This window comes from Barbus barbus (assembly GCF_936440315.1).
Source record: "Barbus barbus genome assembly, chromosome: 22".
Lineage (NCBI taxonomy): Eukaryota > Metazoa > Chordata > Actinopteri > Cypriniformes > Cyprinidae > Barbus > Barbus barbus.
In genome coordinates, this window is record NC_136750.1 from 11,079,995 (window position 1) to 11,092,917 (window position 12,923).

The 12,923-nt window shown below is 38.2% G+C and overlaps 1 protein-coding gene across 6 annotated transcripts in view; it reads right to left on the reverse strand.

Moving 5' to 3' along the window:
- Positions 1 to 12,923, reverse strand: part of def8 (differentially expressed in FDCP 8 homolog) — a 95,312-nt gene that overhangs the window by 51,619 nt on the left and 30,770 nt on the right. For 4 of the 6 annotated variants that reach the window (XM_079446894.1, XM_079446896.1, XM_079446893.1 and 1 more), the window contains one exon: positions 2,379 to 2,476. The exons of the other annotated variants lie outside the window; for them this stretch is intronic. In XM_079446894.1, coding sequence (XP_079303020.1) covers positions 2,379 to 2,476 — 98 coding nt within the window. The remainder of the gene's footprint in view (positions 1 to 2,378; positions 2,477 to 12,923) is intronic. 6 annotated transcript variants of the gene reach the window in all.

Sequence of the window (12,923 nt, forward strand, 5' to 3'; positions counted from 1 at the left end):
GGTCCTGAGCCACCACTGCAGGGGTATCATGTACAGCAGGCCACAAGGTATCACCTTTGACGCTGCTGCCATCAGACCCAACAGTTACGTGGATGCCCTGGTGTCCAAGAGGAGCCAAGGTGGCATCCACACACTTGGTGAAAGTGTGGGGTGACAGTGCTAGACCGAATGGAACAACCCAGTATTGGTATGCTTCGGCCTGAAAGCAAACTTCAGGAACTTCCTGTGTTTGGGCAGGATGGAGACACGGAAGTACGCATCCTTCAAATCTATGATGATGAACCAGTCCTCAGACCTGATTTGCAGTTGCGTTTCAACGTCAGCATCTTAAATCTGAACGTCCTGACTGAGCAGTTGTGTTGGCGCAGATCTACGATGGGACGCATCCTTCTTAGGAACAATGAAGTATAAGGTGTCAAAGCTGGACTCCCTCTTGAGCGGAGGGATGTGCTCTATAGCCTCCTTTCTCAAGAGGGTAAACACTTCTTATTCCATCACCAGATCCTGCTCAGGGTGTACCACAGTAAATGTGACCGCTTTGAACTGAAAAATCTACGGCTCTTCCCAGCTCCCTGATGTCATCTGTGTAGGGGTGGGAGAAAGAAATCTATTCTCCGATGCATCGCAATTCTCTTTTCAACGATTCTGAATCGATTCGGAATATTTCTTGGATTTTCAAATACTTTTATACGAAATAGATGTACACACAGTCAGTTATGTTTTCAGAACAGGACAAAACATATATCGAAATAGATCTGTGCATTAGTCTGAATGCAGCCTGTTAAAGCTGCCACTGTCTATGATAATCAAACGGCAATAATGCTGAGGAAAAAAATTAAAACCCATAACTATTTTCTGTAAACTTTCAGATACTTAAAGAACTGTTATTTTAAATAAGTAATTATTTTAAAAAGTAGCCTGCTTATATAAAAAAAAAAAAAAAAAGTAAATTTTGCACAAAATTTATTTGATTTAAAATTTATATAAAAATTTAGCCATGTGCAGTAATACTGAAAACTGAGAATGTGACGCATCGTGATATTGAGTTAATAGTGATAATCGTAAATTAACTGAATCGTGAAACGCTGCCATGAAAGCTTTACCTACCAAAGCTGAAGTTGTTCTGAGTGGCTTGGTGGGTAGCGCCGGTGGGAAGATGCTGACTTAGGAGACAGATAGCTGGCAAGTATCTGTTCAACCCTAGGCATCGCAACATAACTATGCTGCTTCAGCCCCAGAATGCTGGAATAATTAGCGATGTTGGGGCTGAATAAGCAAACTGAATATGGCCTCTCCCATGATCGCAACCTCGGCATGAAGATCAGGGAAGAAATGAAGGCTCCGGTGTGGAGTAGGGGATTTAGAGTGCAGGAAGAACTCGTCCAGTTTAATTCTTGTACATTCTTCCTGCTTCTCATCGGGCCAAATTATTTACTTTAATTTGCAGTGTCTCCTCTAGGATTTTTTTCCAGCTGTGGTGGCAGGACTATTTCCCATGGGCCACGCCCCCTCCCCACCCAAGAATCACGTGCACTCAGAATTGAATTTATTATAACTAAACAAGACAAATAAATAATAAAATATGAACGAATAAATGAATGACAATCAATAGCACAAACAAAAACAAGATACAAATTAAATTTGTAATCTATTCAACTGTAAAATAACACTGGATAGTCTTCACTGTATAAATAGACAGTAATGACAGACAGCAGCAAGTTTATTTAGGCTGCTGTCTCTTTAAGACCTCATGCAGGGATCTAAAATACTGTTACAATAAGCATACTTTTCTTTTTTAGGAGCGCTTGTCCTCCTAATAAAAAAAAAAAAATTAGGAGTACCTTCTGATCAATAATCAAAAATTCTGATCAAAAATTAGCCTTCCTAATACAAGATAATATTTGACTCAAAGTGATTTACAGGGGCATTTTCTTTTAACCTTTGTAATGTTATTTTTCTAATTTTATTAAAAGTATGTCATCTATGTCAAATTCAAAAATTTAAATTTATAAGCTTTTTAGAATTTCTAATTTAAACAATATAATAAGTAGAATACGACAAATAAGTTAGCAATCATATGAAATCAGTATTAATAAAAAAATTATTTGTACTACAGAGATGGCACAGAAGAACATAAAAGTGGCTTGTAGGTACGTTTAATGAGGCTCAGAGGTGGCATGAATGCAGTTAAATTAATACATTTATGTTGAGATTGCTGTTTTAAATATAAATTGTTGAACATAGAAATATTAAATTATTTAAATAACTGAAATTATACTTTAAAAATGAAACTGAAACCCACCAGCAGGTGGCGGTATGTCACTGATTTTATCACTGAATAGTCATCACTGAATCACAACTGCAGATTAAGTGCTTACCACAGGTCGAGAGAAATGGTCTTCGGCCAAGCCCAGATCCATTGCTCGGTCTGAACTTTGAGTTTTGGATTCTGAGGAAAAGATCTCCGACCTCACCTCTGTGGACACATGATATTGATTCAGATCACACACTGATCTTTCCTTGAGCAAGCACTTTTGTTTCTCACTAAACAATTCATCAACACTAGCTACTAAGTCTGTGTGACATGGTGTGTCTTCATGTAATCATTAAAGGTGCACTAAGCGATTTTTGCCAAACAATGTTGATATCTGAAAGCACCAAAACAAACACCCATACCCCAACAGGACCTCACCATTATTTTGAAATCTCCATCCCACATGTACGTACACGACCATGGAAACGACAATCGTGGAAACAAGTGAAAATGACACGCAAGCATATTCAAACAAAAGTCAACACGGATAAGTTGTGTAAAACGAAGTAAAATCAATGTGACCCACCTATCAAGTAAAAACAATGCAACCTTGGGGTCCGCTTCCAGGCCTTCCCGCTCCTTTAGTTCTCTCCACCGCTGGAAAGCTGCTCTGATATTTATGTGGGTCCTACCTCTTGCCTGATCGTAACCTTTCTTTATAATGGTTTGTTTCTCTGATATTTTCCTTTTTTTATCTGCCATCTCTCTCTATCTATAGTCGCTCCGCTAATGTCCGTCCCGTGCACTCAAATTGAGTGCTCTCTTCTCTATCATTACAAGACACACCCCCTTACTGCTGATTGGCTACAAGTGCGTTTTGGGACTCGGTCCGACACTGTGGTATATATATATATATATATATATATATAGTCAAAGTTAATACCGCGTTAAGGCCTGGAAGCGGACCCCAAGATTGCATTGTTTCTACTTGATAGGTGGGTCACATTGATTTTACTTCGTTTTGCACAACTTATCCATGTAATAAACTAATTTTATTAATGCGCGATTAACGCAGCACGCATTTTCTGTTTGACCCGTGGCAAAGCCCATAGTTGGAGAAATAGAGATGCACAGTGTTGCCAACTTAGCGAGACCCCTTTAGCGACTTTTTTTTCCCCTCTTCAAAATATCGCCTAGTGACAAATCTTTAGGGTTTGCCCAAATCTTATTTAGTTACCGAGACTCGCTGACGCACGAGCGCGAGGTCTTGCTGTCCCAGCGCGTGCACACACCTCTCTCTCTCTCTCTGTGCGTCTGCTCTGTTCAGCGTGCGGCGGAGAGGAGCAGCCCTTTCAGTTAAACACAGATATTATGTTGTTTCTTTAATTTTACATGCAAGTATAGCTGAAGTCACAGCACACTTATTGTCATTATCTTGTGTATTTGATTTCATCAGACGAAGGCTCGATTATCAGGATTTTTGTGCAGATTAACATATTGGAAGGGAGAGCTGGTTATGTAATCTTAATGGGTCACGTTTCAGTCACTATTTCATATTAATTCCGTTGTCTGACAACAAAAACAGTAAAATATATAAATGAAAATCAAAATTATACTGCATCAAAATGCAGTATGTGGGCACAGAGAGAGTGGCAAACAAATATAATAATAAATAATAAATAATAAATGTACATTTTGCATGTTCAGAAGAAGTGAACTGCCCTGTCCTGCAAAAATGTAAAAAGGTTTATGTAAGTAAATTGCTCAGTGCAAAGAAACAGAAGTAATGGGAACCTGTTTTTTTTTTTTTTTCATGTGTCTAACAAACATGAACAAGTTCTTTGAAAAACATCTGACCTTTGAAACATGTCTAGTCTTCATGCTCTGTGTTGACTATGGTTTCAATAATAATAAACATACATTTGCATAAAGCATCCATCTTTGTCCATGCACATATTGAGTAGAGTATTAAAAAATTATGTAAGGTACATATAGAACAAATAAAAATGTGGAAAAAAAGATTTGAAGGACGCGTACTTCCGTGTCTTTTGGGGGGGGGGGGGGGTTGCAACAAATTAGCAGCAAAAAACTTCTGTAAACCTCTTTACACGGGAAAAAGCGTGGATTATTATATGTTTAAAAAGAGGTATTTTTTTCAGATTTTTACACAAAACAGGATGGATTGGCCATTACTGAGCGCTATAAACACATGTAATGTGTGTTTCATTCATACTGGACGCCAGAGGGTGCCCTCGTGCAGAAAATTCACATATGCATTAGGGTTGTGACGGTGAGGAAATTTTTCCAACGTTTAATCGACGTGTGACAACACCAGTAATACCGGTCTCACCGTGGGGGGAGAGGCTGGGTTGGGGTAGTTTTCCCGCTTTTCCTCAATTTCCTTCTGTTTTAAATAGCTTGTAAAAGTGGCGTGTGCATTTTACTTTCACTTTCAAATTAGCGGCAAGTCAGCATCAATTGCTTGAATTCAATTCAAGCTACAACAAAATACAACGTAGAACATAGAACCTTTATTACCAAAACAAATACAAAATGCTATAAGCCTAATATAAAATAACAAATAACTTACACAAAGTTTAAGTATACAAACTGAAGATCCGTAAACACTGTGGTAACAAATCTAGTTTGAGCGACGAATGGAGTTCAGGCGTGCCTGCTGCATCAGCTGATGCTCAGTTGATCGTAACTCCTCCCACTACAATTAATAAGATATATAAAGTTCATCCGTACTCACACTTGCCATAGTCTGTCGCACAGACATGTGCTTACCCTCCTCCTTATGCAGATACATGATCACTTAACTGCTTGTCCACAGAGATTAGGGATGGCTCGATACCATAATTTTGGCTTCGGTACGATACCAGAATGTAATACCCTGGTATCGATACTAAATCGATACCATAGGTGACAAATAACCAGCCTCAAAAGATAAGTGAATTTAGAACAGTTTTATTAAATATAATAAGAATAATAAGAATAATAAAAACAGATTCATATCTTAATAACTTTGTATCAAATTAACAAAAAACCTACAGGGAACATATGTTACATTTTGATGTTGGAGAAAAAAAATATAGGCTAACTGAAGTAATAAGATGAAAATATATTCAAATCTTCTTATCTTTTCAGCGCAAACAAAATGTCTGACCTACCGGGAACATAGGTTACATTTTAACTGAGTTTGAAGAAAAAAAATACAACTAAGGTTGCGCAATTAAGGCAATAAATATTGCTTTATTGTAAAGTGTTATTCTAACAGTCAAAGTAATATTCAAAATCACATTATTATTTCTCTCTCTCTCTCAGATTGTTTTCAGATTTCAGACTCAGCCAAAGAAAATTAAAGCATTAAAGATAAATCTCACTCTCTCGGCTGCTTCTTATTAGCGGTCGACAGCGCGGCAGAAATATTCCCTTCATATCATTGATATGAATGAATATAGCAAAATTATTGCTCAATTCAAATCCAATTAATATTCGATTGTATGAAATGCAAATGTATATATTACGTGACCAAAACTTCACTGGTTCTAGCGTGTCTCACATGCACGTTTGATCTTACTGTATCACATCCGTGTGTGTGTTGATCAGTTGTAAATAAAAGTTCAAATTAAATCTGAATTTATGAATGATGCACTCACCTGAAAAGATCAGGATGAGCAAGTGACAAGTGCTTAAAAAGGTTTGATGTGTTGTCTCTGTGGAAGCACATGATTTATAGCAATGCTTGCATACAGGTGTAGTAAGGTCAGTTTGTTCACCTTTGTCATCTGTTTTGTATCCAAAGTAATGCCATATTTCACTTCTACTGTTCTCTTTGTTTATTAATTTCGGGTGCGTTGATAGAGTTGAATCTGTTTGATCGCGTTGTTCTGTTGTCACATTTTACTGGTTGCGCAGCAATTTGGGAAGCACTGCCACCTACAGGTGCATTTTGCAACTGCAGCGTATGAAATACCGAATTGAGCAAAATTATGATATCGTACCGTTTGAAATATAATATATACCGGTACTTTTTCCCGTACCGGTATATCGTGCATCACTAACAGAGATATATCATCTGTCCAGCTCATTGCTAAATTGTCCAAATTTATTCACAGTACTATATTACTCTACTTGGAATATACAACTGTTGCATGTAAAATATCTGGCAATTGCTTAGGCTTCAGAGGGTTCAAACCTGAATAGCTCAGAACTGAACCCTTCAAAGTGAAGCCGGCCGCCAAACATAATGTTCAGGAATATTCTGACTCGAACAGAGTGGTTATGACTGAAATAAATAAGAAATGTATATTTATTAGCAAAACGAATAAGAAAGCTTGAAGACATGGCATACTTGATGTAAAATATAAAAAAATACACAGTTTAAATAAATAAAAATCAGCAAACACTGTGGAACCGAATAAATAAGAAACTAATGTTACAAAAAAAACTTTCAATATCACCTTAGATAAATGGCAGAAGTCAAAAGGCTTTTCAAAATCCAAAATATTTTTAAAACAGGCGCTTTTGCATGTCATTTTGAAACTCTTCTGCCATCGTCTTGGCAAGTGGGCAAGTGACACAAATGGTGTTGCATCTTCACACTGGTAAAACCGTCAACAACGTCTATCGCCGCAACCCTAATAGGCATCTATCGCTGTAACTGAATATAAAGAAGATATAACATTAAACGTATTGAATGATGAAATGTAAGGACAATAAACACTCGCCTGTAACAATATATTGTTTATTTGCATTTTTGGGACTTCCTGTTTGGCCGTGCTGCTGAGAGGTTTGCGATTGTAGCTCCGTGTAGCTTCGCTTTTCTGTTGAATCTCTATCTTACTTTCACTCTCTGTTGTTTAAGTGGTAAAATATAACTTAATTTCCACCATATTTCTGATATTATCTTAGGGCTGGGCGATATGGCTGAAAACTGTATCACGATATCAGCGTTTCATATCGGTCGATATCGATAATTATTGATTTTTTTTAAGGTGGTACATCAAGTTCGTGGTATTACCAGTCTTGGCGGGGACGACAGTCTTGCATAATTTGCAGACGACATTTGGTCTGACTACGGCCAGACTTATAATATCCAAAAAACTGCCATACTGGCGAGCTGACTTTCTCTTTTATTTACAATTTCCTCGCTCGCTGCGGCACTCATTTTCTGCTTATGAAGAGGAATCCAGCAGACCAGCCAATAGGGTCTGGCTGCAGACGTGCACTCTCAGCCGCGCGTGCGCACTTAGACACGAGACAACGATATGGCGCAACCAAACTTGATACTGTTACATGATTGGCTGTTAGCGTGTCACTCCCTACGTTGCTAGGTTACCAGAGAGCGAGTGCCTTTGTTAATGCAACCAAACTTGCTTCGTAACCTTTGTTTTCTTCCGACGAAGAATAAAAAATATCGAACGTTTTATCGAACACATTTTTTATTGATATCGTTCACGTGTCTATCGCGATACATATCGTTATCGTTTTATCGCCCAGCCCTATATTATCTATCAAACTAACCTGACTAATTTGAGCGTTCGCTTTTAATCTAAAACCGCGAGTGCAGCATGCATGTTTCGTGTTAGCATTTGTTAGCCTCTGGCCTCTGTTAATGGCCGTTTACAGACTAATTATAATAATAACGTAATATTTCCACACAAATTAAATTTGGGAAAATGATTGCAGTGCAGTTTGGGTGCAAGCCCGTAACAGAAGATGCTCTAAAATAAAACAAAAAATGGCCGGTCGACAGGGTGCATGTACTCCATTGTAAAAATTAAATATAGATTAATCATTGTTAAAGCTACAAAGTTACTTGCCAAGATGAGTATTTTCATACTTTATGTATTTGCCAATTCAGGCACAAGAAAGATGCTGAGAAAAGCTCAATTCATGGCTCACACGTGTTAGAGACGCGGCTGTTTGTGCACACTCTTTACACAGAACACAGCGCGCGAGTACTGAATGGAGTTGACGAACAAAAATCCCTGATATTCCATGACTTGGACAAAAATAATATAGAACTCCCTGACTTTCTATGTCTGGAATAGAAATTCCATGACCCGTGGGAACCCTGAGGGAGTCCTGTACATTGTTCGGTTCCAGTACTAGAGCCCGTGAAGCAGGGCAACTGGGTGACTGTGAGGCGGCCTAGTCGCGGGTCAAAACCGCTCTTCCGTTCCGATCAAACAGGTTCTCCCCACCCACCGAGAAGCCTGATGAAAGTGCTCTGGTTAATGGCGATTCTATTGTACGGAATGTGAAAATAGCGACACCAGCCACCATAGTCCAATGTTTACCGGGAGCCAGAGCACCTGACATATTGGCAAATTTAAAAGTTCTGGCTAATGCTAAATGTAAATTCAGTAAGATTGTTATCCACGTCGGCGCTAATGATGCTCGACTTCACACATCACAGAAGTCAGTTAATTCTCAGCACGTATAGACTCTTTCACCTAGATATCACACTATAGAGACTGTGTTTGTTCCCCGAACTAGAAAATACAAAAAACATCCAAACCAATTTATGAGTAACAACTTAATTGATGTTCAACAAATAAAAAATTTATATAACACAGAGAAACAAATGATAAAGCTTCGCTTACTGAATATCAGGTCCCTTTCTACGAAAGCGCTTTTTGTAAATGATATGATCACTGATCATAAACTAGATGTGCTCTGTTTGACAGAAACCTGGCTAAAACCAGATGAATACATTATTTTAAACGAGTCTACCCCCCAAGATTACAGTTGTTAAAAATGAGCCGCGTCCAAAAGGCAAAGAGGGAGATGTTGCTACAATTTATAGCAATATTTTCAGTATTTCTCAGAAGACAGGCTTTAAGTATAACTCCTTTGAAGTAATGGTGCTTCATATATAACATTATCTAGAGAAAAAAAGTATTAATGTTAAATCCCCCGTGATGTTTATACTGGCTACTGTATACAGGCCACCAGGGCACCATACAGACTTTATAAAGAATTTGCTGATTTTCTATCAGAGTTAGTGCTGGTTGCAGATAAAGTCTTAATTGTGGGCAATTTTAATATCCACGTTGACAATGAAAAAGATGCATTAGGATCAGCATTCATAGACATTCTGAACTCTATCGGGGTTAGACACCACGTGTCAGGACCTACTCATTGTTGAAATCATACTCTAGATTTAATACTGTCACATGGAATTGATGTTAATGGTGTTGGAATTCTGCAGCAAAGCGATGATATATCAGATCATTATCTAATCTTGTGTAAAATCCATATAGCTAAAGCTGTAAATTCAACTCCTTCTTACAAATATGGTAGAACCATCACTTCTACCACAAAAGACTGCTTTGTAAGTAATCTTCCTGATTTATCTCAATTCCTCAACATATCCAACAGCGCAGAAAAACTTGATGTAACAGAAACTATGGACTCTCTCTTTTCTAGCACTTTAGATACGGTTGCTCCTTTACGCTTAAGGAAGATTAAGGAAAAGAATCCAACACCGTGGCATAATGAGCACACTCGCGCCCTAAAGAGAGCAGCCCGGAAAATGGAGCGCAGCTGGAGGAAAACTAAACTAGAGGTATTTCGTATTGCTTGGCGGAAAAGTATCCTATCCTACAGAAAAGCATTAAACTGCTAGATCTGATTATTTTTCGTCTCTTTTAGAAGAAAGTGAACATAACCCCAGGTATTTATTCAATACAGTGGCAAAATTAACAAAAAAATAAAGCTGTTGACATTTGTTGTTGGGAAATGTCAACAGGTGTTGACATTTCCCAACAGCAAAGCAGTAATGACTTTATGAACGATTTTACTTTCAAAATCGATACTATTAGAGATCAAATTGTAACCATGCAGCCATCATACAGTATTGCATCAGATTGTGCACTATAATAGATCCCCTGAGGAACAATTCCACTCAATCTCTACTATAGGAGAGGAAGAATTGTATCAACTTGTTAAAAAAACACAACTTGACCCCAACAATCTAGTTAATTACAGACCAATCTCGATTTTTCCCTTTTCTGTCAAAGATACTAGAAAAGGTAATATCCTCACAATTCTATTCCTTCTTAGAGAAAAATTATATATGTGAGGATTTCCAGTCAGGATTTAGACCGTATCATAGTACTGAGACTGCTCTCATTAGAGTTACAAATTACCTGCTCTTATCATCTGATCGTGGTTGTATCTCTCTATTAGTGCTACTGGATCTTAGCGCTGCGTTCGACACTATTGATCACAACATTCTTTTGAATAGACTAGAAAACTTTGTTGGCATTAGTGGAAGTGCATTAGAGTGGTTCAAATCGTACTTATCTGACTGCCATCAGTTCGTAGCAGCGAATGAAGAGGTATCAAATCGATCACAAGTGCAGTATGGAGTACCTCAAGGCTCAGTACTAGGGCTGTTACTTTTCACGCTTTACATGTTACCCTTAGGAAATTTCATCAGGAAACACGGGGTTAGCTTTCGCTGTTATGCTGATGATACTCAGCTCTATATTTCTTCACGGCCAGGTGAAACACACCAAATTTTATGGAATGCATAGTTGATATAAAAAACTGGATGACAAGTAACTTCTTACTGCTAAATTCTGAAAAAAACAGGTGTTAATTATTGGTTATAAGTTATAACCTAGAACACTGTCTAACACTTGATGGCTAGTCTGTCGATTCTTCGTCATCAGTCAGGAACCTAGGTGTGCTATTTGATAGCAATCTCTCCTTTGACAGCCACGTTTCTAGCATTTCTAAAACTGCTTTTTTTCTATCTTAAAAATATATCTAAACTGAGACCTATGCTCTCAATATCAAATGCAGAAATGTTAATTCATGCGTTTATGACCTCAAGGTTAGATTATTGTAATGCTTTATTGGGCAGTTGTTCTGCATGCTTAATAAACAAACTCCGGCAGGTTCAAAATGCAGCAGCTAGAGTTCTTACTAGAACCAGGAAGTATGACCACATTAGCCCAGAATGGTTTAGCTCCTCAGTACTAGAGCGATCTCTTATCGCATTATAGTCCTCCACGTCCATTACGTTCTCAAAACTTTGGCCATTTGATAATACCTAGAATATCAAAATCAACTACGGGCGGCAGATCCTTTTTCTATTTATCGCCCAAACCCTGTAACAATCTACCTAACACTGTTCGGGAGGCAGACACACTGAGTTTAAATCTAGATTAAAGACCCATCTCTTTAACCTGGCGTACACATAACACACTAATACGCTTCTAATATTCAAACCATTAAAGGATTGTTAGGCTGCATTAATTAGGTCAACTGGAACCGGGAACACTTCCCATAACACACAATGTACTTGTTACATCGTAAGAAGATTGACATCTACGCTAATATTAGTCTGTTTCTTTCTTATTCCGAGGTCACCGTAGCCACCCGATCCAGTCCGTATCCAGCCCAAATGGTCACTGCAGTCACCAGATCCAGTCTGTATCCAGATCAGATGGTGGATCAGCACCTCTACAGCCCTGAATGTCAGCGGAGACCAGGACACCTAGATGAGCTCCAGAGACAGATCCTAAGTGAGGACCCCGCCACCTAGACAGCCATCGGGAAAAGACCACTGGAACCAGTTGAGCCCTTACAATCTGACTTTGCTGCAGTTGGAACAAACTGCTGGTTCCTCTGGCCAGAGGAGAACTAGCCTCCTGACTGAGCCTGGTTTTTCTCAAGGTTTTATTCTCCATTCTGTCACCGATGGAGTTTTGGTTCCTTGCCACTGTCGCCTCTAGCTTGCTTAGTTGGGGACACTTAATTTCCAGCGATATCATCAGCCTGATTACACAAACACTATTTAAACTGAACTGAGCTGAACAATGCCATCACTGAATTCAATAATGAAATGCCTGAAAATTAAGTGTTTAATCTTGTCATTTTACATTATTGACACACTATTTTCCTATTTTGATATTGTGCAGTTGCTTTGACCATTTATATTGTTAAAAGCGCTATATAAATAAAGGTGACTTGATTTGACTTCAAGCCATCTCGGGTATTTTCATAATGATTACATAATAAGTATATTTGTACACCACTTCTAATCACAGCCTTTATTACAGAATGGAATATATTTTCGGTGATTCTGTGATAAGAAGCCACATCAGATCACAAAAGGAAGTTATTTCATACACTCAACTGATGCTGTCAAGTAAAAACAAGTTATAATGTTCTCTTTTGTTGGACAAGTTTAGAAAGGCTTATCATTGCATGTCATTACAAGGGAAGATGCTCAGCGTGTGTCGCTTTTTCAAATATAAGCGGGGAGGCCTTTCCTCATCTCAGCACATGAACTCACGGACACACACACACACACACACACACACACACACAGCCAATTCTGAGAGAAATAAAACATGGATATTATTTAAATGCAAAACCGAAAAACCGCAATTCACAAGCGCGTATTGAACCGCGGATGTCGTACCGAATGGTTTGATATTATATTGAGAATTGTGACATGCCTATTATACACCGAAAACTGAAAAACCGTAACCAATTTCAACTTGTTCCACAAGATCATCCTAAAAAGTGTGGTCTACCAGAAACTGACATCTGCCTCAAAACTTCAAACCTCAAAAAACTAAGCAATAAATTGTCATAAAACAAACAAACAAAAATTATTTTTATTCCAGGAGACGCTTTT